The sequence below is a fragment of the Amblyomma mixtum genome, chromosome 2 (assembly GCF_055824585.1).
Source record: "Amblyomma mixtum isolate Tamu chromosome 2, ASM5582458v1, whole genome shotgun sequence".
Lineage (NCBI taxonomy): Eukaryota > Metazoa > Arthropoda > Arachnida > Ixodida > Ixodidae > Amblyomma > Amblyomma mixtum.
The window spans coordinates 224,151,997-224,177,173 of NC_143013.1; the positions used below are offsets into that span (position 1 = coordinate 224,151,997).

The 25,177-nt window shown below is 46.3% G+C and overlaps 1 protein-coding gene across 1 annotated transcript in view; it reads right to left on the minus strand.

Annotated features, from left to right (window-relative positions):
- The window catches only part of LOC149362750 (uncharacterized), a 56,149-nt gene extending 31,835 nt beyond the window's left edge, over positions 1 to 24,314 (minus strand). Inside the window, exons 1-7 of the mRNA XM_089568374.1 lie at positions 24,255 to 24,314; positions 18,627 to 18,754; positions 17,416 to 17,460; positions 11,567 to 11,846; positions 7,119 to 7,325; positions 5,536 to 5,693; positions 2,382 to 2,592 (exon numbers count right to left, since the gene is read on the minus strand). Coding sequence (XP_089424500.1) covers positions 2,382 to 2,592; positions 5,536 to 5,693; positions 7,119 to 7,325; positions 11,567 to 11,846; positions 17,416 to 17,460; positions 18,627 to 18,754; positions 24,255 to 24,314 — 1,089 coding nt within the window. The remainder of the gene's footprint in view (positions 1 to 2,381; positions 2,593 to 5,535; positions 5,694 to 7,118; positions 7,326 to 11,566; positions 11,847 to 17,415; positions 17,461 to 18,626; positions 18,755 to 24,254) is intronic.
- Positions 24,315 to 25,177: the final 863 nt, after the last annotated feature.

Sequence of the window (25,177 nt, forward strand, 5' to 3'; positions counted from 1 at the left end):
TACTTTTCTACGTCCTCAGAATTTCGAAACGATGCACTGCCAAACTTCTGCCCAATCTTCTGCTTTCGGGCGTATTTATGTGCAGTGTAACCGACCAATGATGGATGGAAGACAGGAACGTCCACTTTGAAACGGGGTGGTGAGTTGCTACCATGGTGATTTTTTTTTGCTTGTCTTGGTGTTATAAATCAGTCTATTTATTCGTCATTTTCTTTAAATACATTTTTAATCCTAAACATCGAATCTTACGTCGCCTCTCTGCTTTTGACCCACCAATCTTCCAATCGCATTTTGATACCGTCCGGCCTCAGCAGAGTCATTCCCATCACCATTGTTACGTCTAAACCCTGGGGCCTCAGGTAGAGTGAAAGTGCTTGCATGGACATCCGGATGGATACCGACACAATCGAATATATAAAGTGCAATTGTTTCCACAATTTTCCATATACTGCACATGTGTAGTGCTTTTATGGTACCCATAAAAAATGTCCTCAACATGCAACCTGGCAGGTGGCAGTTAAATTAATGATTGGTCACGTTAGGTTGCTCGGAACAGCCTGAATCCCACAATTCCCACCAGTAACAGCACATTCCATCCCTGGACTGCGACGCACCGCTTAACTGCTGCACCACTGCGCCAGAAGTGGTAGGATGACTCCCAAGGATTTATGATTTAAGTAGAAAAAGGCCAATTCTGCATATATGGGCTTTAACCCATTGCCACCTGCGTGGCATCGGGTTACACCATGCGGCAGCGCATGGCGTCTGCGCTCGCAAAGTGAACGGGTGGGCTAAAGCCTTCTCACAAGTAAGCAGTATTAAATGCCTCTGCCGACTTTTTTCGTTCAGTCCTACCGGCGGAAAGAATAAAACGTGGTGAGTGCGTGACTCTTCGAGCCCAGAAGAACTCCAACACCCAATGTTGATCAATGATTGTGGAACAGTCCGCGGACCCCATTGAAATATACAGGCCAAACAGGCGTTCCAGTTTACCGAAAATGGTCGACAAATGTTGCTTTCCTTGCTCCGGAGTGAAGCGCTCGAGCACTGTACGCGCATTTAAGAGGAGTTATCCTTGTTTGAAATTATACCTGCGCTGGGATGTGTGTATGTTCTGCTCAAAAAAGAAAAGCAACTTCCCATTTGAGGGTCACGTCAGAAAAAGAAATTACGCAAGCCTGCGAGTTTGCAAGTGTCGCGCTACAAAACAGTAACAGGGCAGTGAAGACTTCCCGGCAACATTATTCTTTCCTCGAATGTAATCTCCTAATAAGGTGAATAAACATTTATGAGACTTGCGACTGTTCCTTTCAAGGTGTTTCCAGGAACGTGCTGACGTCACAGTTAACTGTCGCTATACTTCTCAAGCAAACTTCAAGAAAGAACGTTCCTTTGCAGCGCGAAGCCCGTTCAAATTGATTGCTTAGAAACTCAAGGGGTACTTTACAATCACTACCTTTCTAATCTGGACCATTTACACAGAAGCGATTTTCACGTCGCTAGCTAGATTTTCACGTCCCATTTTCACGTCGCTAGCTAGATACAAGTAAACTAATAGGGCGTAAGAAAGGGTAGGGAAATAAACCACTTTAAAGCACGCCCCCTGAAGCATTTCGGGATCACCCCAACGGCACTGTGGAGCGCTTTCAGACAAAAAAGATGGCAGCCGTACATTTCATTTATGAAGAGAAAATTCCATTGCGCACGCTTTCATCAATAGCTTTTTATTTAATTGCAGCTACAAGCACCTTCTATTTATAAAGCCACAATCCGCAATGAAACCTCTCATGAGTCAGCATTTTAGGAACAAAACATTTTATAAATTCCACAAAGAGACCAAATTAGTTTGTGTCATATATGTCTGAAAGCATAATCGTGTATGTAAATTCTTATCATGCATATGCATGAATAATCGAGTCCTCGGTAAAAGTATCTCGCTAGAGGAAGTCGCCGTCTTAGTGTCATGTCCTAATAACGAAAAAACATATAACCAGCAAGCACTTACATTACGCATATGCGAATCGAATCGTAGTTTCTAGAGCAATTCTTGATGAGATAAAATTATCAATGTTCGCTCGAGCCTCAGATGCGTGAAAAACAATTAATTGGACTGCCCTTTTTTTCTGTTTTCATCAGGAAAAGGTATGGAAGGGGGAAATTCTGAAAAACAATAGTTGCTGAAATACTTCACTGTACTTTCCTCTGCATTGCAAATGCATTACTACGAATACTCATAAATCTTACAGATCTTAGGGTACCCGTCAGTAAGGAAACGCAAGAAAAACAGAAGATTGCTGATAAAAGCGTCGGAATGGATATACAACAATAAAACCCCCCGCCTTCTATGATAAAACAGACACTGGCACACACTTATGTCACACATGTCGTCCCTCCACGAGAACATCACTAGGTTCGCCGCTTTCGTCCCTGACAGATTTCTTCAGGATTTCATTGATGAGGTCGCACGTTTTATCGACGAATCGGGTGGGAGCAGAGAGTCTGAATCCGTCCCTGATGACGACTTCGAGGGCCGTCCTAGGTGTGTCTTCAATGACGACCGGCCACGGCTCGCCGTTTACGGCGGGCAGTCTCCTGCAGCATCGAGAATGACATGGAGCTCAGGTGTACGCAAGGAGCATCCTAAAGCAGCACAATCTCTGTTCTGATATGTTTGCTGGCCTAAAAACGCGGAAGTGAATGGCGCTGGCGCATCATAGTGGAACTGATGTTTTTAAAAGCGAAATTGAGGTTATGAAGAAAGCAAGCCAGAGTAATCGGCAGCGTCCACTAATACGCGCCTTTCCTCAGTCCACTCGGCGAGATGGCGTTGGTATATGTGCAACTTCAGGAAGGAAAAAGTGTGATTACTGTGCGTGAAGAAGAGGTCTTGCGGTATGGTGTAAGATATAGCAATTAATTCCAGAGTGTAATGTCCAGGAGCGACCCATGAGCTATGGGAGTCGCCTTAGAGGAGGTCTTAGGGTTGATTTTGACCACTGGGGTTTCTTTAACTGTACTGACTTCGCAAAGCACACGGCGTCAACAGCGAAAGCTCTATTCCTCGAGGCAATCTCCCAAGGTCAAGTGTGGCACGCGTTTGACCTGCAGCCGGCGGAGCCGAGGTGCGTCCTGTGACGCCAGGACACGTGACCCGCTGCGGAGAGGTGTCGCAGCTGCGGTACCACTTGAGTATCGGTGATTTAACCGCTGCTTCGCCGGCGCTGGCCACTCCATCTCGCCATGGATGAAGCGTGCGCCGGTCCGAGCGCGTCAACTATTCGCCGCTGACGCCAGGCTAACCACGCATAACAAAGCTTTCGCTCGTATAACTAGATTGAAGCCATGCTTAAACCAGCCTAATTTTTTTGCACTTCGCCTCCCTTCAAATACGGCTGCCTCTACTGGGATCGAACCTGCTGCGTTGGCATAAGTATGCGAATACCACGCCACAGAGCCGCCGCGGTGGGCTGTAAGAGAGGGCGCCTCGGAAGAGCAACACTAAGGCGACTAGCATAAAAAACGTGAACCGAATGCGAAAAGCTGCGTGTAAAGAAAAGAACCCTTGAAACTTTTGTTTTCAGCTGAATGGTACAAATAAGAGAAGATAACTTAAAAACGTGCTCAGTTTTACGAAAGCACACAACATGAGCCCTTTTCAAAAGACGCCCACAAGGCAGAGAAGAATGGTTGACGCGGAGAAGTGCATATTTAACCGTGTAATACATCTCATACATTAAAGCATCGGTCAGATTGTCCGCGTTCGCCCGTTCTAAGAGGCTGCAGTATGCACTTAAGTACATTGTTATGCTGTCTTCATAGGGAATACAACCGAGTAGCGGAAGAGATGTGCCGTGGAGTGCGTAACCGAAATCTGCCAGAGTGTTTTAATCGCCTCGCTTCTAATTCACCACAGTGCCGTTTCGTGAGAGGCATCATGTTTATCGCCGCCGATGCAGAGAAGCGCTCTTACCCGCCCTTCAATGAAATCGATGCGGCACCGTCACTTTAGCTCCATATATTAATGATGGCACAACCGGATCAGGGCAAAACCCTTGAATGATCAGAGGAAGTTACTGCTGATCATGCTGTGGATCACTAGGTCAGGAATTTATCGCCCGGCCCTACGGAAGTCATTCTATTAGAAAACATCTGATGATATCTTTGAATGATGAACACAAACAGACGGCGATTTGTGGTAGCATTAGGGATGCGGAAGCTTTTATAGCAAGTTAGTCAGCGCACAGACTAGTAATTTGCAGGCCGCAGTCTTTAAAATATATTGTGCACTTAAAAATTTCTCCTGCAGTCAAACCGTGGTCAGAAATACTGATCTTAATCTACGCTGCTATGATAGCCCTATTACTTTTGAAATATTGCATGGAAACCTTTTCCTGTAACGTTGCTATAGTCGCTGAATTCAAAAAGGTACATACAGGGTCTGTTCTGAAAGTAGTAGGACTGGTTTTTTCCTGAGCGAACGGGCAGAGGTGGTCTGCGAGTGCAGGATCGTTGAAGGGGGATATTGGGAATGCTGGGGAAAATCGTCAGTCGGCTCTCGGCCGTTGAAGAGAGCAGTTCGCTTGTACTGTGAACCCCTGTCGAAACGTCTCGTCACGCAGAATCATAGAGCGTTTATACTGGATCAGCGATACGCGATCAAATTTTGTGTAAATCTTAGTAAAACGGGCAAAGAGCCTCACGATATGATTAAGGAGGCCTACGGTGAAACTGGCATGGGTAGATCAGATGTTGTTTGAGTGGCACAAGCTGTTCCGAGAAAGTAAGGAAAGAGTGGAAGACGACGACCACTCCGGACGCCCTTTGAACAGCAAAACCAACGAAAATGTGTAGCGAGGGAAACATTTACTTAACAGTGATTTTAGAATGAGTATCAGAATGATTGCTGATGACTTGAGCATTCCTCAAACCCAAGTTTTTGAGATCGTGACAGAAAACTTATCCATGAGGAAAGCATGCGCGAAGTTGGTGCCGAGAGTGTTGTCAGAGGAGGAAAAGGCCAACCGGTAGGATCTTCTTCATCATCTGAATGAGGACCCCGATTTTTTGCCCAGCACAAGGCGGCAACGCTGCCTCAGCCCCCCTACAGCCTCGACTTGGCCCCGCCAAACTTTTTTCTATTCCCGAGAATAAAATCGACGCTCGAGGGGAAACATCACGGATCGGTAGAGGTGGTTAAACAGGCCGTGACGAGGGAGCTAAACAGCATTCCGGTCCAGGCGTTCCTGGAGGCGTACGAAAACTGTAAAACTCATTGGCAGCAGCGAGTAGGTTCGGAAGGGTGCTACCTTGAAAAATAGTAATCGTTTGTAGTATTCTTTTGAATAAATTTTGTTTAAAAAAATGAGTCCTACTACTTTCAGAATAGACCATGTATCTTCGTTGCAGTGCTCTGTGCAGCGCGCTCCGCTGAAATTTTCTAAATATGCGGTTCAGGCTTAAGCCCAGACGCTCTTCATTGCAGACAGAGAAACTGAAAGCAAGAACTGCATTGCAAGTAATAAAACGATTGCATACCCTGTCTTCATAAAGGATGACCATGCCCTCATGAACAGCAGGCTTGCTTGCTTTAGCCATTCGGGATACATGTGGTTCGGTGCCGTTAGTGGTACGCCGAACAGGAGGTCGATGTCGGGGAACGGATTCGGCGGCGTGTTACGGTTTGTAGGATCAGTCTGAAGGACAAATGGAAAAGAAAAGGGGTCCATGCACTAGATTATCTACAAACTGTGGAAGTAAACGTTACTTTCGCATGCCGATTACACGTCGGTGTGACAGTCTTAGGCGCTACGCTCTAGTTCCAATGTGTACACTATTTCTTCAGCAATTATTAACCACAAGCGTACAAAACTTTTAACCACAAGCGTACAAAACTTTCATGTCTACTTCAATATGTGCCAAGTAGGAGCAATGTAAATTTCATGAAACACAGCGAAGCACCTTGGTATCATAGTCCATGTTAAACGCAAAGTAGGGCAGGTTAACACACAAGACAAGACAATATTGGAGGCAGAGCGAGCCTGGTATACTGTTGAAGCTCTGCCCGGCAGAACGTACTTCCACATTTTTCATGACTGACCTTCCATGAAGGTGCACAGAGAAGCTTGGCGAATACTGCAAAACAAGTAGCCTGTGCAAGCTACCTCCCGTGTGGGCAGCTGGAAGAGGAGATCGGGGGTAAGGGTCTTTCCAATATGGGAGAGGAAACTACAAAGAGGGTACACTTTGTAGAAAAAACTATTAGCTGAATTTGTGAACAACCGCAGCTGGTTTTTGACATAAGTGTGTCATTGGCAGCTTTCCATCAGCCAGAACTTATCTCTCGCTGTAAGCACTATAGTTTGAAGCCGGTATTGCTATAATTCCTCCTAAATACTAGCATACGTGAACTGATTGTGGTACCCCCTGAAGCGTCGTGCATTGTGCAGCCCGTTACTGCAAAAGGCAATTCCTATATATCCAGGCGGGTTTTTGTCGTGCTTGGCGAGACGTTGCAGGGTTGTGAGAGCTGGGTTATTGTGACTGAACAAAGCATACACCTCCTTGATCTGCTCTTTAGTGAATTTGACAATGACATTCTTAGTATATCGTTGTGCTGCCATCGAGGATTTTGTTTATAACAGCCCCCTTCCTTTGGTGCCCACGAAGAGATTGAACTACACGTCTTGATGTTGAATTGATCGTTTTTGTTCGTCAACGCGTATCTGCTTGCCTCAAGATTAAAGGCATGGAGTCGTAGAAAAGCACGTTTTTTTTCGTCCAGCCAATTGTGTTTATGTTTATGCCCAGCAAGAGTATAAACAATAATGTCCATTGACAGGCTCCACTTTGTCACAAGTATTCTAAAGCAGAGAATGAGACACTGTCAGAGGTCAAAGTGTAGTTGAAAAAAACGCGCGAGAGACGTGCTCAGACAAGACGTTGAAGCACACAGCGCCCGGTTTGCGTGCTTCTTTGCTCGTCAGTGCCCCAACGCTGTTTCGAGAATCGACAGACACAATGTTTCAGGCCTCGTGGGCAAGGCCACGGAACCAGATGCGGGCCTTCCAACTACTTTCGCCTTACATGGCGCTCACTCGTATGTTTCTATGTGCACTCACATCTGTCACGTAGACGAAGCCATACGACAGGAAAGAAATGTCACGGACGAGGTCACTGAAAAGCTCGGTCGGACAGCGAACCAAGAGTTCTTCAAGGAAACGGACCCAAATGTCCCCGCCTGGAGGTGTTTTGTTCCGTGTCTTTTCAAACGCCGCCTTTAGGTCCTTCAAGTTCAGTTGTTCCTGCAGCGCTTGAAGCCACAGCTCCTGTAGAGAAACGCCGTGTGATTACGTGACAGAAAATCAGGATGTAGCGCTGAGTGTGTCAAACTTTACTGCACAAAGTGTTCTTTTAAAATATCTCCTTCATGTAGCTGTTGGCGTACTCTATCGGTTACAAATTTATAGTCTGAAAATGGGCGACAATGCCAAGTTCCCTGTCTGGTCGTGACCCTGCTGCCTCTCTTCCTCTCTTTTGGACGAATAACTGACCAAGAGAGCCACGGCGTAATGAGTCTACAGTCTGGTTGACTAGAATGCGATGGATGGCGTCAGTAGGTCACAGCTAGGACGAATTATCAGTAGTCTTCTCACGGAAGAGCGTTTCACGACTGGATTGCTAAAGGGTCACAGCAGTTATTCAAAAACAGCATAGAATGGCCAGTCGACTCGAAATTGAAGGCTTCTTCTAATGCGTGACCGGTTCTGGTAATTAATTTTTGTTAGCTGGATTTTGTCCTTGACCACACTCTGATAATCTTTATAAATTAGTTGGCATTTTCCTTTGCGCCATACGCGACTTTCCCTCTTACCGCTAACTCCTTAATGGGTTTCCGCTGAACTAATTTCTTCCGTTCCCTTCTGAGGTGCGTATCAGCTAATTCAAGACCTTACCATTCTGTGATCACTACAACGCACATTTCCGAGGGCCTCTATATCCTGCACAATACCAGGGTTAGCGCAATGTATGAAGTTTATTCCATTTTTAGTCCCACCACTGCGGCTCTTCTACATCCACTTCCTGTTTCTTTGTTTCCGGAAGAAGGTATTCATGATTCGTAAATTATTTCTCTTTGAATTCTACTAATAAGTCTCTCGTCTCTGGAGCCTATGTCATAGTCGCCTACCGCCTGGTCTCCTGCCTGCTTCTTGTCTGCCTTCGCATTGACGTCGCCCATTTGTACAGTGTATCGCGATTTTACTTAGTTCATTGCCGATTCCACGTCTTGATAGAAGCTTTCAACGATCTCGACATCCCGGCTAGATCTAGGCGCGCAGGCCTGCACCACCTCCAGCTTGTACCTCTTATTAAGCCTAATTACTATAGGTGCCACCCTCTCGTTAATACTGTAGAACTCCTCTATGTTGCCAGCTATGTCCTTATTCATGAGCAATCCCACACTTAGTTCTCGTCTGTCCCCTAATCCACAGTACGTGCCCGCCGTTTAGTGCTCTATCCGCCTCATCTGTCCTCCTAACCTCACTAAGCCCTATGACATCCCATTTAATACTCGCTAGTTCCTCAAATAGCACTACTAGGCTAGCCTCACTGGATATGGTTCCAGCGTTAAACTTTTCCAGGTTAAGATTTCTATGGCGGCCTGTCCGGAGACAGATTCTTAGCATCCTCCGATGCGTCACAGGTCTGATCGTCGCCTTGCCGGTTGCTCCGCAGCCGCTGGGGACTGAGGGCCGAGGGTTATTTGATTCTTCACGGAAGGTTGTGGCTAATACTACACCAGGGTGGTCAAGTCCTGCTCTACTGAGGGAATGCGTTGTCGTTTCTGGTCACCGAGATCAGGCCACACCAACGGCCTGGCTATGCAATTCCATCAACGCGCGGTTTATTTTTCACCCGATGGAGCATTGCGCGGAACTGGGACTCGAACCACGGTACTCTATCTCGCGATGCGGATGCTGTACCTTTTTGCCATAGCAGCCAATTTCTGACATATTCAAAATGTAGTACAAACGCTCCGAGTATTACAATCACAATACGAGACAGTGGACGAAGCGCAACTATCAACTGAATTTTATTAGGCAAAATCGGACATATAAACAAAACGGAAACCACCAAGGAGCTTACGTAAGTTCGTTATCTTGTGTAGACGGCACGAGATGTTTTCGAAGAAAAGCAATCTCCCTGGCCGATAGCAATATTGAAGGCGTGCCGAAGAAACCTCAGCTATGGTTAGCTATGAGTAAAGCCTCAAGTGAATATATAATGGAGGGAACTGAAACTGGATAACGCTCAGTTGACGCCCCTCAACTTGGTTTTCGGTTTTTTACTGTATTCAAGCATGCGCTTAACGTTAAGGAAGGTGGCGGACTTTTTCCCTGATGATGTGCAAAAACTCCACACTTGGAAGCAACCTCTCGCACATAGCGCGCGAAAATCAAACCAATTGTGTGACCTGGGCACATGGTGCTATCTACTTCCTGGAATGCATTCAACACTTTTTCGCTAGTTTTATGATTCCATTATGCTATTGAAAGTTAGGTCTCTATACCATGAAAGGCAGCCCGTGTTTCTGCCTTCTGCTGCTCAATTATGTAGTTACTAGAATTTTTCAGTTCCCAAAACAGATTAATATTTAATTTAAAGTAAGTCCGCTGGTTGTCTAATGGGCACCATGTCGAACGCAATTCGTTTCACTCTTCGAGTGAAATGCATGTTGAAGGTCATCGTTCGTATCACTAACAACGTGAATGTGAAGGTCAATGCACAGTTTGTTAGCTTCTAACAGATAAACTTAAAAAAACTCTCAGGCGAAACTTGGTAGTTCTGTTCAATGCATCAGCATGTTTCAATCTCATTCAGACGCGAAAAAAACCTGTTCTCAGTTTGTCTGATGCCAGGTAGACTTGCTGAAATGAAATAAATATGGCCGCGACTGCACCGCGGCTGGGTTTCAAACCCTCGGCGGCACGAACAAGTCAGCTTTGTTGACCACTGCAAGAGAGCCCTACGCTATTTCCGCAACCGGCTACCCCACGGGCTTAATTGCCACTCTCTCGTGCTGTACATTGAATGTGGTCGTCTTTATCAACTTCCATCCTTGTAAAAGGGATCCAGAACACACCGCTTTCGCAGTGCAATCTTAAGGAGCATCAAACGGCACAAAATTTTATAGCGCGTTAACATTAAGTCCCCCAGTCATCGATTTTACCGATCTTTAATGAAGCCTCACCTTGAAACCGTAGCCCTGAATCGAATGCGAAATGAAACGGAACGTGTTGGCGCACATATTTTGCATTTGGCCTAGTTGGCCGAGTCTGGTTTTTCGCCAAAAAAGTCTGAATCAAGCGCGAGGAATGTGCAGGAGCATTGTCGTGATGCATGCGCCAATTTCCTGTTGATCTCAGCTCCGGTCTCTTGTGCCGTACAGCACCACGTAGGCGACGGGGGACATCCCTGTAGTACTCTTTGGTCATTGTTTGACCCTGTGGGGTGCGTACTCGTGGTGTGCCACACAGAGGGAGTCACAGAAAGCTGTCAGCATCACTTTGACATTACTGCGCACTTGGCGGGCCTTCTTTGGTCTTGGTGACATGGAATGCTTCCACTGTGACGACTGGGATTTGGTTTCCGGGTCGTACCCGTACACCCAAGACTCGTAATCAGTGATTATGGTGTTGATGAAGTCGGGGTCACTGTTTGTGGAATCTAGCATGTCCTGTGAGACTTCAACACGAAGCTGCTTTTGCTCCACCGTGAGCAGCTTCGGCACGAATTTCGCCGCAACTCTCTCCATGGCCAAATCTTCGGTGATAATGGAACGTGCAGAAAAATTGCTGATGTCCACCTCCTCCGCAATTTCTCGGATAGTCACACGACGGTCCCGCATCGCCACAGCGTTCACTTCGGCAATGACCCGGTCATTTCGGCATCTTGATGGCCGACCAGAGCGTGGCTCGCTCTCCACCGATGTGCGGCCATTTTTAAACCAATTGTACCACTGCTTAATCTGTGTGCTGCTCATAGCATCTTCACCGAAAGCCGTACTGAATATTCCGAGTGGTTTCCATTTGGCTGTCCTCCAGTTTCTGGCAAAATATGATGCAGTAGCGCTGCTCCTGTCACTCCGCCATTTCCCTTGGAATAAAAAACCGACGAGAGCACTGCACACTGCCTCACTCAAACGCTGCGTCCCAGCGACTGACGCTATCAGAAGGCCGGAAAAAATTCGTGCATGCGCACGAAGGTTCAAGGTCGGCTGATGCAAGCGCGCTTGTTTCATATCCATCAGGTGTTCGCTAAAAAAAAATAAACTGGATACTTTTCTAACAGACCTCGTATTTCCATCTTCCGGGAATTTGGCGCTGCGCGGATACCGTAAGTGCCCTGCAACGCGGTTTGAAGGCGAACCTTGAGCGCCAGACGCTCTTGGCAAGGGCTGTACATGTGCCCGTATTTACAGCACGTAGAGAAGTGCATGACGGTATCATGAATGCATTCCATCAAGATCTCACGTAGGTCGCGCTGAATGGTGCGACACCCACCTGACATTCGGGCGCTCGGGAACAACGTAGTTCGTCTGGAACTGATCGACAAGGGGCATGGCGCGCTGAAAGCGTGATGGTTTGGAGGCGTACGGCAGGCCCAGGTAGTAAAAGACCTTCCGCTCCAGCACGAATTGCTGTATGCCGTCGACGAGCCCCATCGGAGTGCGAACGCGGACATCTTTGCCGGATTTCAGGGTGTGAACCACGAAGTACGCGAACATCAGGAGGAACAGTGCGAACAGGCCCGCGTACAGCAGGCGGCACAGCTTCAAGGCAGGCTCTCTATGAGTCAAGAAGACCACCGCCCACGCGAACAAGAGTGTGGAGGATTGCGAAACAAGGTAGTAGGTCGTTTTTCAGAAAGCCTGCAATATGTGCCCCCCGAAACAGTGGGGTTGCTGGGATATCTGCGTGCTACCTCACCCACCGTAGTCGTTTTAATGAATAATAGGCAGCCAAAACGTCTCAAAGGACTAAAGAGCTATTCTGATCCATGTTTGGCTGAAAGAAGTCCAAGACTTCAAGTGACATTGCCGGTGGAATGTACTCCCGGCAAAGGAACGCCTCGCCGAGTGGGGCGTAGTGCTCAATTCGAGCTTGCCCTCGAAGAATACGTTGTGGCTCAGACTTGGTGGTTAGTAATCTATCGCATGTTTAGATAACTCCCGCGACAGTGTCATTCGCGAAGGCGCTCAGTGTTCGAGCGCATTTAGATCGCAGAAACCATGTATGTTCTTTGGAAGCGGCGTGACAGAAATTCGCGGAAAGCGTCAGCGCGCCATGTTCCGTGTGCTAAAAAACGTACGGCTGATTGTATGGGTCTCCTTGGAGGGAGAACTGCCGGTTGGTGGTGAGGCGGCTTTATTGAGGCACTGGTCGACCGCCTTCATTGCACAACGTGGGGGCCGAGTCTCGCTCCCACCCGTGCAGTACTCAAGCAGGGGCACTCCCTATTTTCGCGACCTCACTTAGTGGCACTGTATCATAAACAAAAAGTGGCGCGTGTGAAATTTAACATGTACTGCTTCCTTGGTAAGTGCATGGTGCCAAGATTAAATGCTGTATGCGTGTGGAAACCTTTCATGTGCTTCATGAACCCCATCCCAAAGCAATTCGCATTGAGATTGTTGTATGATGTACTTTTGTATGATTGCTTTTTGCTCGCTCTATACCATTCTGTGGCTGGGTATAATGCACATAAGGAGGTTTTATTCTCAGCACAGTCACACCAATTTTCGAAGATATGTGAATGTATACCCAATATTTTGTTTGCTTCTGTTACATAAGCCACTATTGCTTCTAAGTGCATGCGTGTAAATTGTAGCACCAATAAGAACGCTTTGTAGGCGGACTTGCGTAGTTGGTTGAGCCGTACTTTCTAAACTCTCCATCACTCTGTCGTGTTCTCTTGCCCTCTCCTCACCCTGAGCAAATGAATGACGTTCGGATCGATGAGAATCGAGCCCGGCAGTGTTCATCCGCTAGACAGTTACGTTCTGCTGTCTGCGGTAAAATGTAAGGTAATGTGCTCCTAGGCTCGTTAGCCTTGCACTCTGCTCTTCCGCGGGCAAGAAAGAGGGATCGAACATTTTACTAGCCTGGGGGTGAACGAAAGTGCCGCCATTTTTTTTCGTAATGCATAACAGTAAACGAATTTTCGCACTTCATGGCTGTTTTATTTTTACCGACGCCACACGAAGTTTCATGACATTTGAAGTCATGGCGCGCGATACACACTTAACCTATCAAGTTATAAGCTGCACACCGCCAATAGCAATCTAACAATTATTTGTTTAGTGCTGCAGCAATTAGCATTCTGTACCATAATGATATTCTTCACAGGTCACTCAATAAAGTAGTAATGCCGGATCATTGCAGATGTCTTTCTGGCTATACACTTTGAAACGCCAAATATGGCTCCACTTGCTTGATGGGCATATTTAAATAGATTGCTTCATCTGTGGGAGATTAGTCTAATGAATGTTTTTTCCGAGTTTACGAAATTCCTCTGACAGCTGCAGTTCACATTGCCTCCAGTTTGGAATGGGTAAATATGGGATGGGGAAGCTCTGATCAAAGTTAATGTACGGCACTAATATTATCAGATGAAGGGATTAACTAAAGCGTTGACAGTCGCAGCGGCTACATATTCTGGCATTTTGGCTTCCTTTCACAAAATTAGGCATCTTTGCTCATATTCGAAATCCACAGAAGTGCGGTGACCAATTCACGTGACTTTTCACTACGAGTGACGAGTTTAGCCTATAGTACTTCAATGTTGTATTATTTTGCTTCTACCAATAGCGTAAAGGCACGAGTGCGCATAAAACCGAAGCAGGCGCACTCACCGTTCGTATATGCGCATTATGTAGCTCACTCCTCGGGTCTTGTCTTCGCTGTTTCCCCAAAGTCTGGAGAAAAAAGGGAAGAGCTCATGCTTCGGCGAATCCCCTAAAGGACGCTATATCACTCATCAGTTAGGACGGAGCTACATGACGACTTTCTTGCACGGCGGTTATCACACAAGCAGCCGGTCCAGAAAATGGCATTTATCGCTTACTCGAAAAAAGAAACAGGTCAACATAAAACAAAATCTCTTAAGGTAATGAAGTATGCATCGCCAAAGACACTACAGCAGCCAACAGCCATTTCCTCACCAAGAGCCCCCCGCCCTGCATATCCAACCTACTTTAAGCTGAAAAAGAAAAACTTGCAAAAATTAGTAGAGAAGGATAATATTGCGCTTTCTAGATAAGTTGGCTGTCCTTGTCAAGGACAACAAGTAGTTTCACATAACATGTGCCCAAAGGGAGAAAACACAGCAGTAGTGCTTTTGGCTGACCGCTGACGCACGTACCATTTTTTTAGCCTGCTCATTGCTACACTGCTATGAATTTCTCAGCTCTTTAAACACGACCGACGTGAGAGAGGTTTTCATTCGGATGGGTTATTGAGTTCAATGACCATCAATGCTGCAGTTCCTTTTAATGGCATCTTTATTGCCGCTCCTCTCGCTTCACCAAAAGTTCGCGGAAATGTGAATATTTATAGCTTGTGAGCATGGTCTCCAAACCTCTCTCTTTGGGGTACTTCTTTCCTGGCCGTTTCCTGGCGTGTCACTGACGCAGCCTCATTTCAGATGTGCGCTCACGTGCAAGCCCAGATCCCAGCGTGCCCGAGCTGCTACGCCATGTTTGAAAGCCTGCATATACGGTGGACAACTAAACTGAGAATTTCTGAAAACACACTCCTTGATGCTGCTTTTTTTGTTTCTGAGGATCTACATTTTCTGACTGAAATTTTTTTAGAACTTCATTGATAGAGAACCTGAAGCGAACGTCAACTTTAACCTCAGGAATAAAAGATTTTCTGCTGAGAGGTAGAGAAGGCCACAATAAACACTGCTTGACTTTCGCTCTCACAAAACAAAGTAGGAAAAAATTGAAAAGTGCATGTTAATTCTCTAAAAGATTTGAATAAAAACAGGTCACAAGCCAGTGACCACTGTATAACGCCAGATTCAGCAACAGCCTTTAAGGAAGTTATATTTCACACTATATTGAGGTAGACAGTACGAGAACGACTTCACATCTGTACAGCTACAAAGCGCTCTTTTAAGGTTTCCATGCATACTTTTTCTTCGACTAGCCCTCCTCTACAGTCCGCCTCTCAAGCGCTTGGAGCCACTTCTGCTGACCGTCTACTAAGGCAGCGAGTTTCGCTGCAGCTGGACCCTACTACAATCTTACGCTCTCGCTATACTCTCCCTATTTCACGGTGCACCTGCTCTTCGATTCGTTCCCATGGCAAGCATCCTCCGGCTTCACATTCCTTCACAATTTTGAAACAGTGAAACTTCAGAACCAGGGCCGAGAACGATAGAGGGCACACACACGACGTTCTCTATATTGTTCCTGAAGCGCTATTTGAAAATTGTGAAATAATGCTAACTCGTCACATCTGTCATTCTGCTCACTCCTTGCAATCGCTATACCCTAGTCCTTCTAGGGTAACGCTCTTCCTTCCACGATAACTACTCTCCGGGTGGTTCGCATGGCAATCACCCTACGGTTGCGCCTTCTAACTCTGTCGCCATACCCTTTACTTTCCGCGTTAACCACCCTCCTTGTGGGGATTCTTCATCATCTGCATTACTCTCGTCCTGCGATAGCCACTAGCCGAATGGTTCCCGTTGTAATCTCTCTCCATTCACGCTTTCATACTCTCTTGCCATGCACTCCTTCTCCTACAATAACCACAATCCGGGCGGTTCCATTGGCAACACCTCTGCGGCTACGCAATCCAGCGCTGTCGTCATACCTTCGTCCTTCTCCAGCAATCTTACTCCAGTTGGCGATTCCTCCATCACGCCATACCCACCTTCCATGGCGACCTCCCTCCGAATGCTTCCGGTAGCAATCACCCTCGGTTACACATTCCTCTGGTCTCGTCATTCCCTCTTACGTCCACAGTAGACACCTTCCAGCTGGCTCCGCAAGGTCGAAACCCTTCCGTTACGCATACCTCTTATTTAGCGATAACCTCCTTCTTTATTCTGCAAAAATCACCTTGGGAAGGTTCCGGTGGTAACCACCCTTCAGTTACTCATACCTCCGGTCTTGTAACGCCCACGTTCTCCCAGGGTAACCACCCGCCCTGTGAACCCCATGGCAACTGCACACCGCTTATGCTGACTAATACTATTATTACTACTACTACTACTACTGTTACACTGACGCGAAACCCAGGAATAGACACTTATCGGCTCTCGGGGTAAAAAAACTCTTAGGCGATCCTCGGGGAGTCGTTTGAATGCGTTAGCAGCTAAACGTTCGTTACATTCGCGACTAACACGCTAAAGTTCGTTTTATCTGAGATCGTACCCTAAGGTTTTTATATACGAGGTCACTCACTAACTTAGTTGCATCCGATGTACATCCGACGTCCAACACAAAAGTTAGTTGCATCCGAGGTTGGCACAGGAAAGTTCGCTATAACCGAGGTTAACACGCAAAAGTTCTTTATATTCGAGGTGACATACTAAGGTTCGTTATATCCGAGGTCAGCACACAAAAGCTCGTTATGTGCGAGGTAATATAAGTTTGTTCGTAGCCCGGTGGGCAAGTTGGCCCTGCTATTTCCTACTTAGACACGGCGGTCTCCATGTCCGCTTGCGCACACCCATGAAATGTTAAAGCAATATTAAAGTGCTCTCTGAATGAAACCCTTGTCTCATGCCACATAAATAAACATTAAAGCTGAGTACTGCGAGTGATCTGGCCGTACCGCATCCACCACCTGCGAACCCCTGTAGGCGAGCTGTTCTCAGTGGTCTTGCGGCGTTGCAGGCTTGAGCTGTAGCGGGACCTTGTCGCCCACGGCGGACGTCGCTTTTGCGCTTCGAGGATTGAAGAGGACTCGCTGTACAAAAACGCGCAGCGTGAAAGGGCCCTTGAGGAAACCACAGACAGATGTTATAAACAACCGTACACTAAAGTTGTTGTTACAGCCTTGTGTGCAAAATGGCAAACTACGCATAAATAAATGAAGAGGAAGAAATGGGCTTGAACAGGACATGTAATGCGAAGGCAAGATCCTTAAGGGCAACGCCGTGGATTCCAAAAGCAGTAAAGCGTATCAGGCGGTGGCCGGAAGTTAGGTGGGCGGAGGAGATTAAGAAGTTTGCGGAGATACGATGGCCGCAGCTGGCAGAGGACAGGGTTAATTGGAGAGATGTGAGAGAGGCAGTTCCACAGCAGTGGGCGTAGTCAGGCCAATTATGAAAAACAGCGCAAAATATTCCGAGTCTCACTGCTGTCGCGGTCATGGTTAGATATGATGTTTAGGTTACCTGTCATGTCTTGAACCTCTGAGGCCACTGTCCTTGCTGTCCCCTCTGCAAATACAGAGGAAAAAAGACTTGTTATTAGTCGCGGGAGTAGCGAAAATGGGGACAGTTAGACAGCGTGATCTATAACCTAATCACTTCTCCGGTATTCTGCAAGCGACCTCCTGCCTCTTTCTTGTCTTTCTTGCGAATACAGAAGTCGCATGATGGCACAGCACAGGGGAAGCGATTGGAACCAATGCCTCAGATCAGCTAACATAAAGTGACAAACGTGCAAATGGCTACCTCTGAATTGGCACATTGCGAGAGCTTTCATAATGTCTATCTCCTGCTACCTATTTTCTTAGAGACGTGCCCTTTTCATCTGCCTGCACTGCTACCTTTGCGCAAGACGCAGAGACACTACGTGCCCTAGGCACGACCTATGCGTGAGAAAACCCCGGTGGACGTCGCATAATGCCACAAACATACCACATCTCTGTTCTGATTTGCTAAATACCCTGATTGATGTCCCTTTGCAACACCCTAGATGTAGTTGGCATTTCCATTACCACAACGGTCAATATCCAGTCAACTTTTTGCTACAACCCTAAATGGTACCTGAAAACTAGCCGCAACTATAACTGCCGTGTGCAGTTCAATCAATGCGGCGTTTTGGATCCACGGGTGCAAGAAAACTAGGATGCCTCACTCAACAACGCTGATTCCTCTCTGGCGAAGCACCCTGTACGGCAAAGTGCAACTGATACTTCATGGCTATGTTCCAGGCACTGAGAGGCTGCATTGCAGTAACTGAGGCAATATATCGACTCTGCTTGGCTAACGAAGTTATTCTTAAGCGCTAGTCGTTTTATGTTGGTGTCAGGAAGTGCCTCCAGCTAGTTAATCGTGGAAGTGTGCAGTGAAAGCTATATATAAAGTGGCGCTCTCGGTGATACCTATTTTCAATCATTACTTTTTCTCCATGTTATGCGGAAATTGGGGGAAAAGTTTTCTGTCAGACAAATGCATAAAGTTTGGCCTGTTTTGATGTTAAACTGAGAAAGAAAACACTACGTGCAGGAAGCTGTCCCATACAGTACAGCTTGAACTTCGTTCTCACATATGGAAGCTGGGGAGTTTCTAAACCTTCATTCATGGTATCCGAATACAAAATGCGGATTAACACTTTCAGGGATTAATCAGGTCGTACCGTCTCCACCACTTGCGGATACCGGGACGTAAGGTGCTCTCCTCGGACTTTCGGCTTTGTAGGCTCGAGTTGTGCCGAGGCCTCGGCTGCAGCGATGAGGACGAGCTCAGGGGCGACCTCTTTTGGACTCCCAGGATTGCAGGTGACTGGCTGTCAGAAAGCGTGCATTGGGCTCACGTCCAAACTGGCAAAACCTCGTTATAACGAAATTATTTATGGCGAATAAAATACAACGTCGGAACGATTGTTCTCCTCGGAAGCTCGGTCAACATTGGCTATAACGATGCGACAGCTATAACGACATAATCGCCGGGCCCCTTAAACTTCGTTATAGCAAGGTTCCACTGTATTCTCGACAAGATGCCGCACCTGAAGTGCGTTCAACATTGAGCAAATTTTCCAGAGTTACAGAGCATACAGAAACATGAAAAATCTTGCTTCGAGTCCTTCAGCCTTTCCATCGCGCTGAATCTTGTAGGCAAGTTTTAGGCTACTTGTCAAGTTTTACCATAGCCTATGGTTTTACACAGCTAGAGTCCGCGACCTCTAAGTGCTCTATGTGGTAGTTGAAAGAAAAAACACGTCTTTAGCTGCGAGAACTCACCCAAGTTGTCTGTATAGTGTAGAAAGTAGTCGGTACGCTTGGCTGGCTTGCGTAGCGCTCTAAAAGAAAGTAAACCTCAACTCTCATGGCAGCGCAAACCCTTCTCCTTTTCCCTCTTTCTTTGTGCTGCGTGGTTCTAGCCTCGTTTTTCACTACGTCGGGTGTATATTACCCAAGAACCGACACCACCTAAAAGTGCAATTTTTTTATGTATTAATCAGTTTCGACCAGATTTTGACCCCTTATCCCGACAGTGCGTCCTCTTTCGAAGTAATGCATGTGGAATCGCTTCAGCGTTTACCATATAGCTTGCTTTGTGCCTCCGTTATGACGCTTCTTTTTAGATGTGTTATTAAAGCATAGAACGCGGTCGCGATGAACTCTCAAGGATTTCAACAGGCTCCTAAGTTCTGTCTCGTACAACTTAATGGTATCACAAGATTCCCAGAACACCAAAACACGCAGTTGTTGGCATACTACATTCTCATCAGGAGAGAGCAGCATCATGATATTCTTCCTTTCTTTCTTTTTTTTTTCTTTCTTTCTTTCTTTCTTTATTCAATACTACAAACCTTGTACAGGTCCAAGCAGGGTAGGTTAAATGAAAAACAAAACAATAATAACAAAGTTAATAAACAAAAATTCAGGGGCACTCTGACTGTCTAAAGTGCGTAGAGGCGAAAGCGTTTTCCGAACCACTTTCGCTGCTTCTGTGGCACTGGTGGCGTCACATATAATTGAGTACTAATTACTAAGTGACGACAAATCACTAATTAATGGTTAATTACTGATTAATGCCTGAATACTAATTAACTGCTAATTAATGACGCTTAAGCTTCGCCTTTAGGAGTGGAACGCGACAGCGTGTTGTAGCGCTGCCAGGGAGTCCACGGAACGCCACCACCCGTTCGGCGCGATGCCTTGCCCTTTGAACGCAACGTTTTTTGAGGAAAGGAAATGGCGCAGTAATTCTGTCATCTGGGTGGACACATGAACCGCACCATAGAGGAAGGGAGGAAGTGGGAGTGAAAGAAGACAGAGAGGGCCCGTAATGAAGGAAATGAAAATTGTATTTGAGGAAAGGAAATTACGCAGTAACTGTCTCACATATCACGGTGAACACCCGTCAAAATTCAGTCGTGGGGGGGGGGGGGGGGCACTTTTTTTACCTAAAGTGTGGTCACTGATGTGTGGTTAAGATGTTAAGCTTCGCCTCTAAGAGTGGAACGCGACAGCATCTTGCAACGCTGCCAGGGAGTCCATAGAACGCCATTGCCCATTCGGTTCTACGCCTCGCTCATCGGTAAATTGGTTTTTGAGGAAAGGAAATGTATCTGTCTCTCATACCTCGGTGGACACCTAAACCGCTCCGGAAGGGAAGGGAGGAGGATGAGAGTGAGCGAAGACACTGTATTCACTGCACGCGCCTTTGTTCATTCCAAACCATCGAGCTGGCATGGCGGAGTGGATGGCATGCTCGTATCGCACGCCGAAGACCGGGCTTCGATTCCCGAGCTCGACGAATTTCCTACTCGTTTTTATTTATTGATATGGCCTGACTAGAACAGTTAATTAGGCTAATTGGGTAATTAAGCAATCAACTAAGCTCAGCCTCACTTACTTGGAGCATCACTATACGATCCCTTCAATTGGTAGCATGGTTACTAGGCAAAGTACAATTGGCCCGTTTGAAATTCGCGCACTGTGACGTCACGGCCGTTTCGACCAATTGAAAAGCGTGACATTTTCTGTCGACAACTGCTGCTTACAACGATGAGGCATTAAAGGCTTTCGCCTTAATAAACATCAAAGTGTGGCGAAAGGCAATAAAGAATCATTCCAATCTGTTACAGTGCGAGGAAAAAATGAAAACTTGAATAAATCTGTTCGTGCAAAATACGGCGTCAGAGAATTAGAATCATGGTGGCATGTATACCTCGACGTGAAAAGCGACAGATATGGGGCAGGGTTAATAGCAGGGTTAAAATATAAGTGAGCGAAAGTACCGAAAAAATTGTTTCCACTCCAACACGTAAAAGTGCTTAACGAACGAGCAGCGCGACATAAAAAATCAGCCATTGGAAAAAAAATGAACATACTTATTAAAATCAGGAAGCACGCGCCGAGCTTACTTCTGCTGAATTCCATCGTCGGACACTTGTTCCGGCCGTGCGGCTCGTGAGCCGGTTCGCGTAACAGGGCTGTCAGGTCGGCTTTCATCGTGGCTGCTTTGATGGGCGGGTGAGTCCGGTTTGCAATTCCGACCCTTCTCCGTGCAGGTCGGCAAACTGTGCACGACCGGCTCGTGGGATTCTCGATGCTGGCCGTCGGTCGACCTGTCGGCCTCTGACATCGCAAGAGCGTTCTTTCCCGCGTTTCTGATGCAGAAGGCGAACACTCTGCAATAAGTATGGGCTTACGCATCAGCAAGATATTGACTCGCCCACTCAGTTCCATTATTGAATCAAAGAGCTTGAATTGCTACAATCGCTATTCTATAGCCGGACGCAAATAATATATCTTTTCTCATGTAGTTACTACCATAACCTGCCACCTTAAACCCCTACAGAGAGAAAACTTTCCTCCAGATGGTCTTGACCTATACCAACCCCTGGCCATTGCATATCAGCATACGTATCTGGTTTGATCTGCCGATACTGTCTCTGCCATGAATGGCTATAATTATGTTTGCTTAGGGGACTGTCTCCCTTATGTTGATCCGAGTTAGGGCGGATAATATGTGCAAATAGGATAAATAAATAAAAGGTCACCATCTGTATTTTTTGCCCATTTTGTATCATTCCCAAAATATTTTTCTTCTCTTGAATTTAGCTTGGCGTATGAAGTCCTAGCGCTTCTGAGATACCCGCTCCTCTTTTTACGTCTCTAAACGTAAACCATGTGATCTTTTCTCTACCAGCCTACTGCATTGCCCCTACTGAAATGCTTAGCTTTTTTCCTAATGCATACCCAACGATTCTGGACAGAAGCATTTTTTAACGGGAAAGGGTTTATAATCTCAATTTTTTATATATTTTAAGATTTAACTGTACCAATCAATGAATGCGCAGAGCTCTCGTCGGCAGGCTTGCATTATTTTGCTATTAGCATTTTTGCTGTTGTCAAAAGCGTTCCCCATCGGTTTTCTATGGCAGTCTTAACTGCTTGATGCGAGCGATGGAAACAGGATAAAAGAAATATTTTTCTACTATGGGAACAATGAACCATTAGCTTCAATATTTCTATGCCAATTTTCCAATTTTGAAATTTTTTTTCAGGAATGATGTACATGTTTTATGTTGAGGAACATTACCGATAGAAGATTTCACGTGGGCTAGTTGGTGCAATGTCGAGTTAGTAGTCAAGTTGGCAACTCTTAGAAATTCATATATAGAGGTCTGTGTAGTTCGTCCTCTGCTGAAATATTTTTCTGTGAATGTGAACTTCTCACCAGGGGCAAACTTCTTTATCACAGAAGATTAACGAATCTGTGCAAGTTCTGTTCGTCTCTGGTAAATAAAACGAGATTGCTCTGACACCGCAACGATGTTAAAAAAAAAAGGGGGAAGTAAAGCTTTTAACACCCATGTCCATGCGCACCACACGTACAGGGTCGTCCACTCTTAGTTAGAATGCGCTAGCGCATGGCCGCACTCTTCAGAGGGCTACCGCCTGTGACACAGTCGCTCATCGCAGCAAACTGGCGCAGGAGAAGGTGTACCTGTACGTGGTGCTTCGCGTCATCTGCCACTCCGCTTCGATGCGCAGCCGTTTCGGACGCAGTGACCCTCCAAAGAGCACGGCCATGCGCTAGCGCATTCTAACTAAGAGGGGACCCTGTACATCGGAACTTCGAGCTGGGTTGAACGAAAACTTCAGGTCAGAAAAGCATGGAGGCCAGATGGTACGCACCTGCAATAGAGTGCTAAATCGGTGAGTAAGGGCATTTGCTTGACGGACACTATTTTCCTTGTTTCTGCGCGAGACTGTCTTGCATAACTTAGCATCATTCACCTCTGCACTCGTAATCACGTTGGCGCAGCTTTGTGTGATCTCTTGGATAAGTATAGCACGAAATCTTCATTGCAGGTTCGTGCATGTAAGAGAATTCCACTATTTACCAGGGTGTGGACCTCTTGCATGGTGATTCTGTCATACCACGCGCATTCTTTTCGATACAGTGCTTTTACAGTGGTGCATCTATATTTCACGGACGCTGAGAAGGTGCCTGCATCGCTAGAATACCGCGTTATTATTGTGTGCACGTTGAAAATAAAATATGAATGTTCCGTACGCAGGAATTATATCCGTCACCATGCGCACTGAAGTAGTCGCTGCCAAAACTAACTGGAGTTCAGAATTCCTGAACGGCAGACAAAGCGACAATGTCTTCAACCCAGGCTTGCGTGAAGTGCCGTGCGAACGAGTCAGACTTCGGGGCCAAAGTGAGCACCGGCTGATTGAATTATTCGTGTCAATGCACAAGCTTAACCGCCCCATTTTTCATTTCAGAAAATGTACAATCGTTAGTTCTGTGTCTTGAGTCACGAAGTGCTAAAAAGTGTGAGCTAGACGAATGCTCCAAGATTCTTTTGACGTACTGTCGGTGACAAAAATTCCCATGGTAAGTCAGCAAACACAGAAGTGCATAGCTTTGTTATCTCTCAGTGTCCCGAGACCGTACTTGCAGCAGTGACAGTCGGAATCCTATCCTCTAACGTGTGTAAGTTGAGCCAAGTGTTCCTGGACAGACATCGCACCTAAACGGCTGAAGCCCCAATACTTCATGAAGACTTGTTCGATATTGCAGTGCATTGCAACAGACTACGAACCCGACAGCAAGCATGTTACGCTCACATAAAAACATCTTGACAGAAGGGGACAATGTGTTCTGGAGAAATAGTGAAGACGTAGTAACGTGGCGCAGGTGGCGACTTGGTAACGCGTATTGAAACAACGTAACAGCGCAAAAAATAGAGGAAGATGTGGTACATCCCAAGCAAGCAAATAACTCTTTCTACCGAGTGCCCCGAGTTCGCAACGCACCGTTTGCTGCAGTATGCTCATGACTACACGCAGCTTGGACACAAAGTTTGATGTCACCATGCTCTCGGCTGCTAACGCATCCAGGTCAAAATTTGGGCGCCACACTAAAGCAAGCTGTGTGAAGAAATAGAGAGCACGGATGTGCGACTTCCAGCAAGAATGCATGAATTCCTCGTATCTTGTTTTATGACAGATGTTGTTCGATACATAAATGCTCACGGTATAAGTGCCTACGAAATTTTTTAGGCCTTCGCTGTGGCCTCTTATACAGCTCGACTAGCTGCACAAAGTGTACTAAACGCAATTTTTGCGAATTGCTCACATGCTGATTCCTTAAATTTTTCCGCTGCTAGCCACATTTTTCTGTTAATTTTAAAGTGTGCGGACATTCGCTTCGGTTGCGCAGTTAAAAGCTTTTTCCATAATAATATCGACAATAAAAGGCTAAGCATGAAATGTTATTAGCTCCCATTGTAGGCTAACTCAGGAAAACAACGTGCGAACCTGAAGAGAAACATGCAGCCGAAGTTATCCATAAGATCCCGAATTTTCGCTTCGAAATGAGAGCTAGCAGACCAAAACTTGTCATACTTAGACGACAACCCCAGCGGGATCTCAACCAGGCCGGCGCTAAAAAAGCAGCTCACGTTCTCTTTCCATAGAGCTCTCTGGAATTGCCTCAGCCTACCGTACGCAATGTGCTATATATTCTTGGTAGCCTCTCGACGTGTGCGTTTAAAGTTTTTGTCTACCTGACACACTCATTTCTTCTGCTCTTCTAAATGCTCCTTCCCAGACTCTCGCCGTTACAATGCAATCGGCAAAGTTGAGGCAAGAGGTGTTAATAGTCGCGCTTATTACCAACCGCAGTGAATGGTGACAAGGTGTCCAAACAAATCAGTAAGGACGAAGAAGAGCACGCG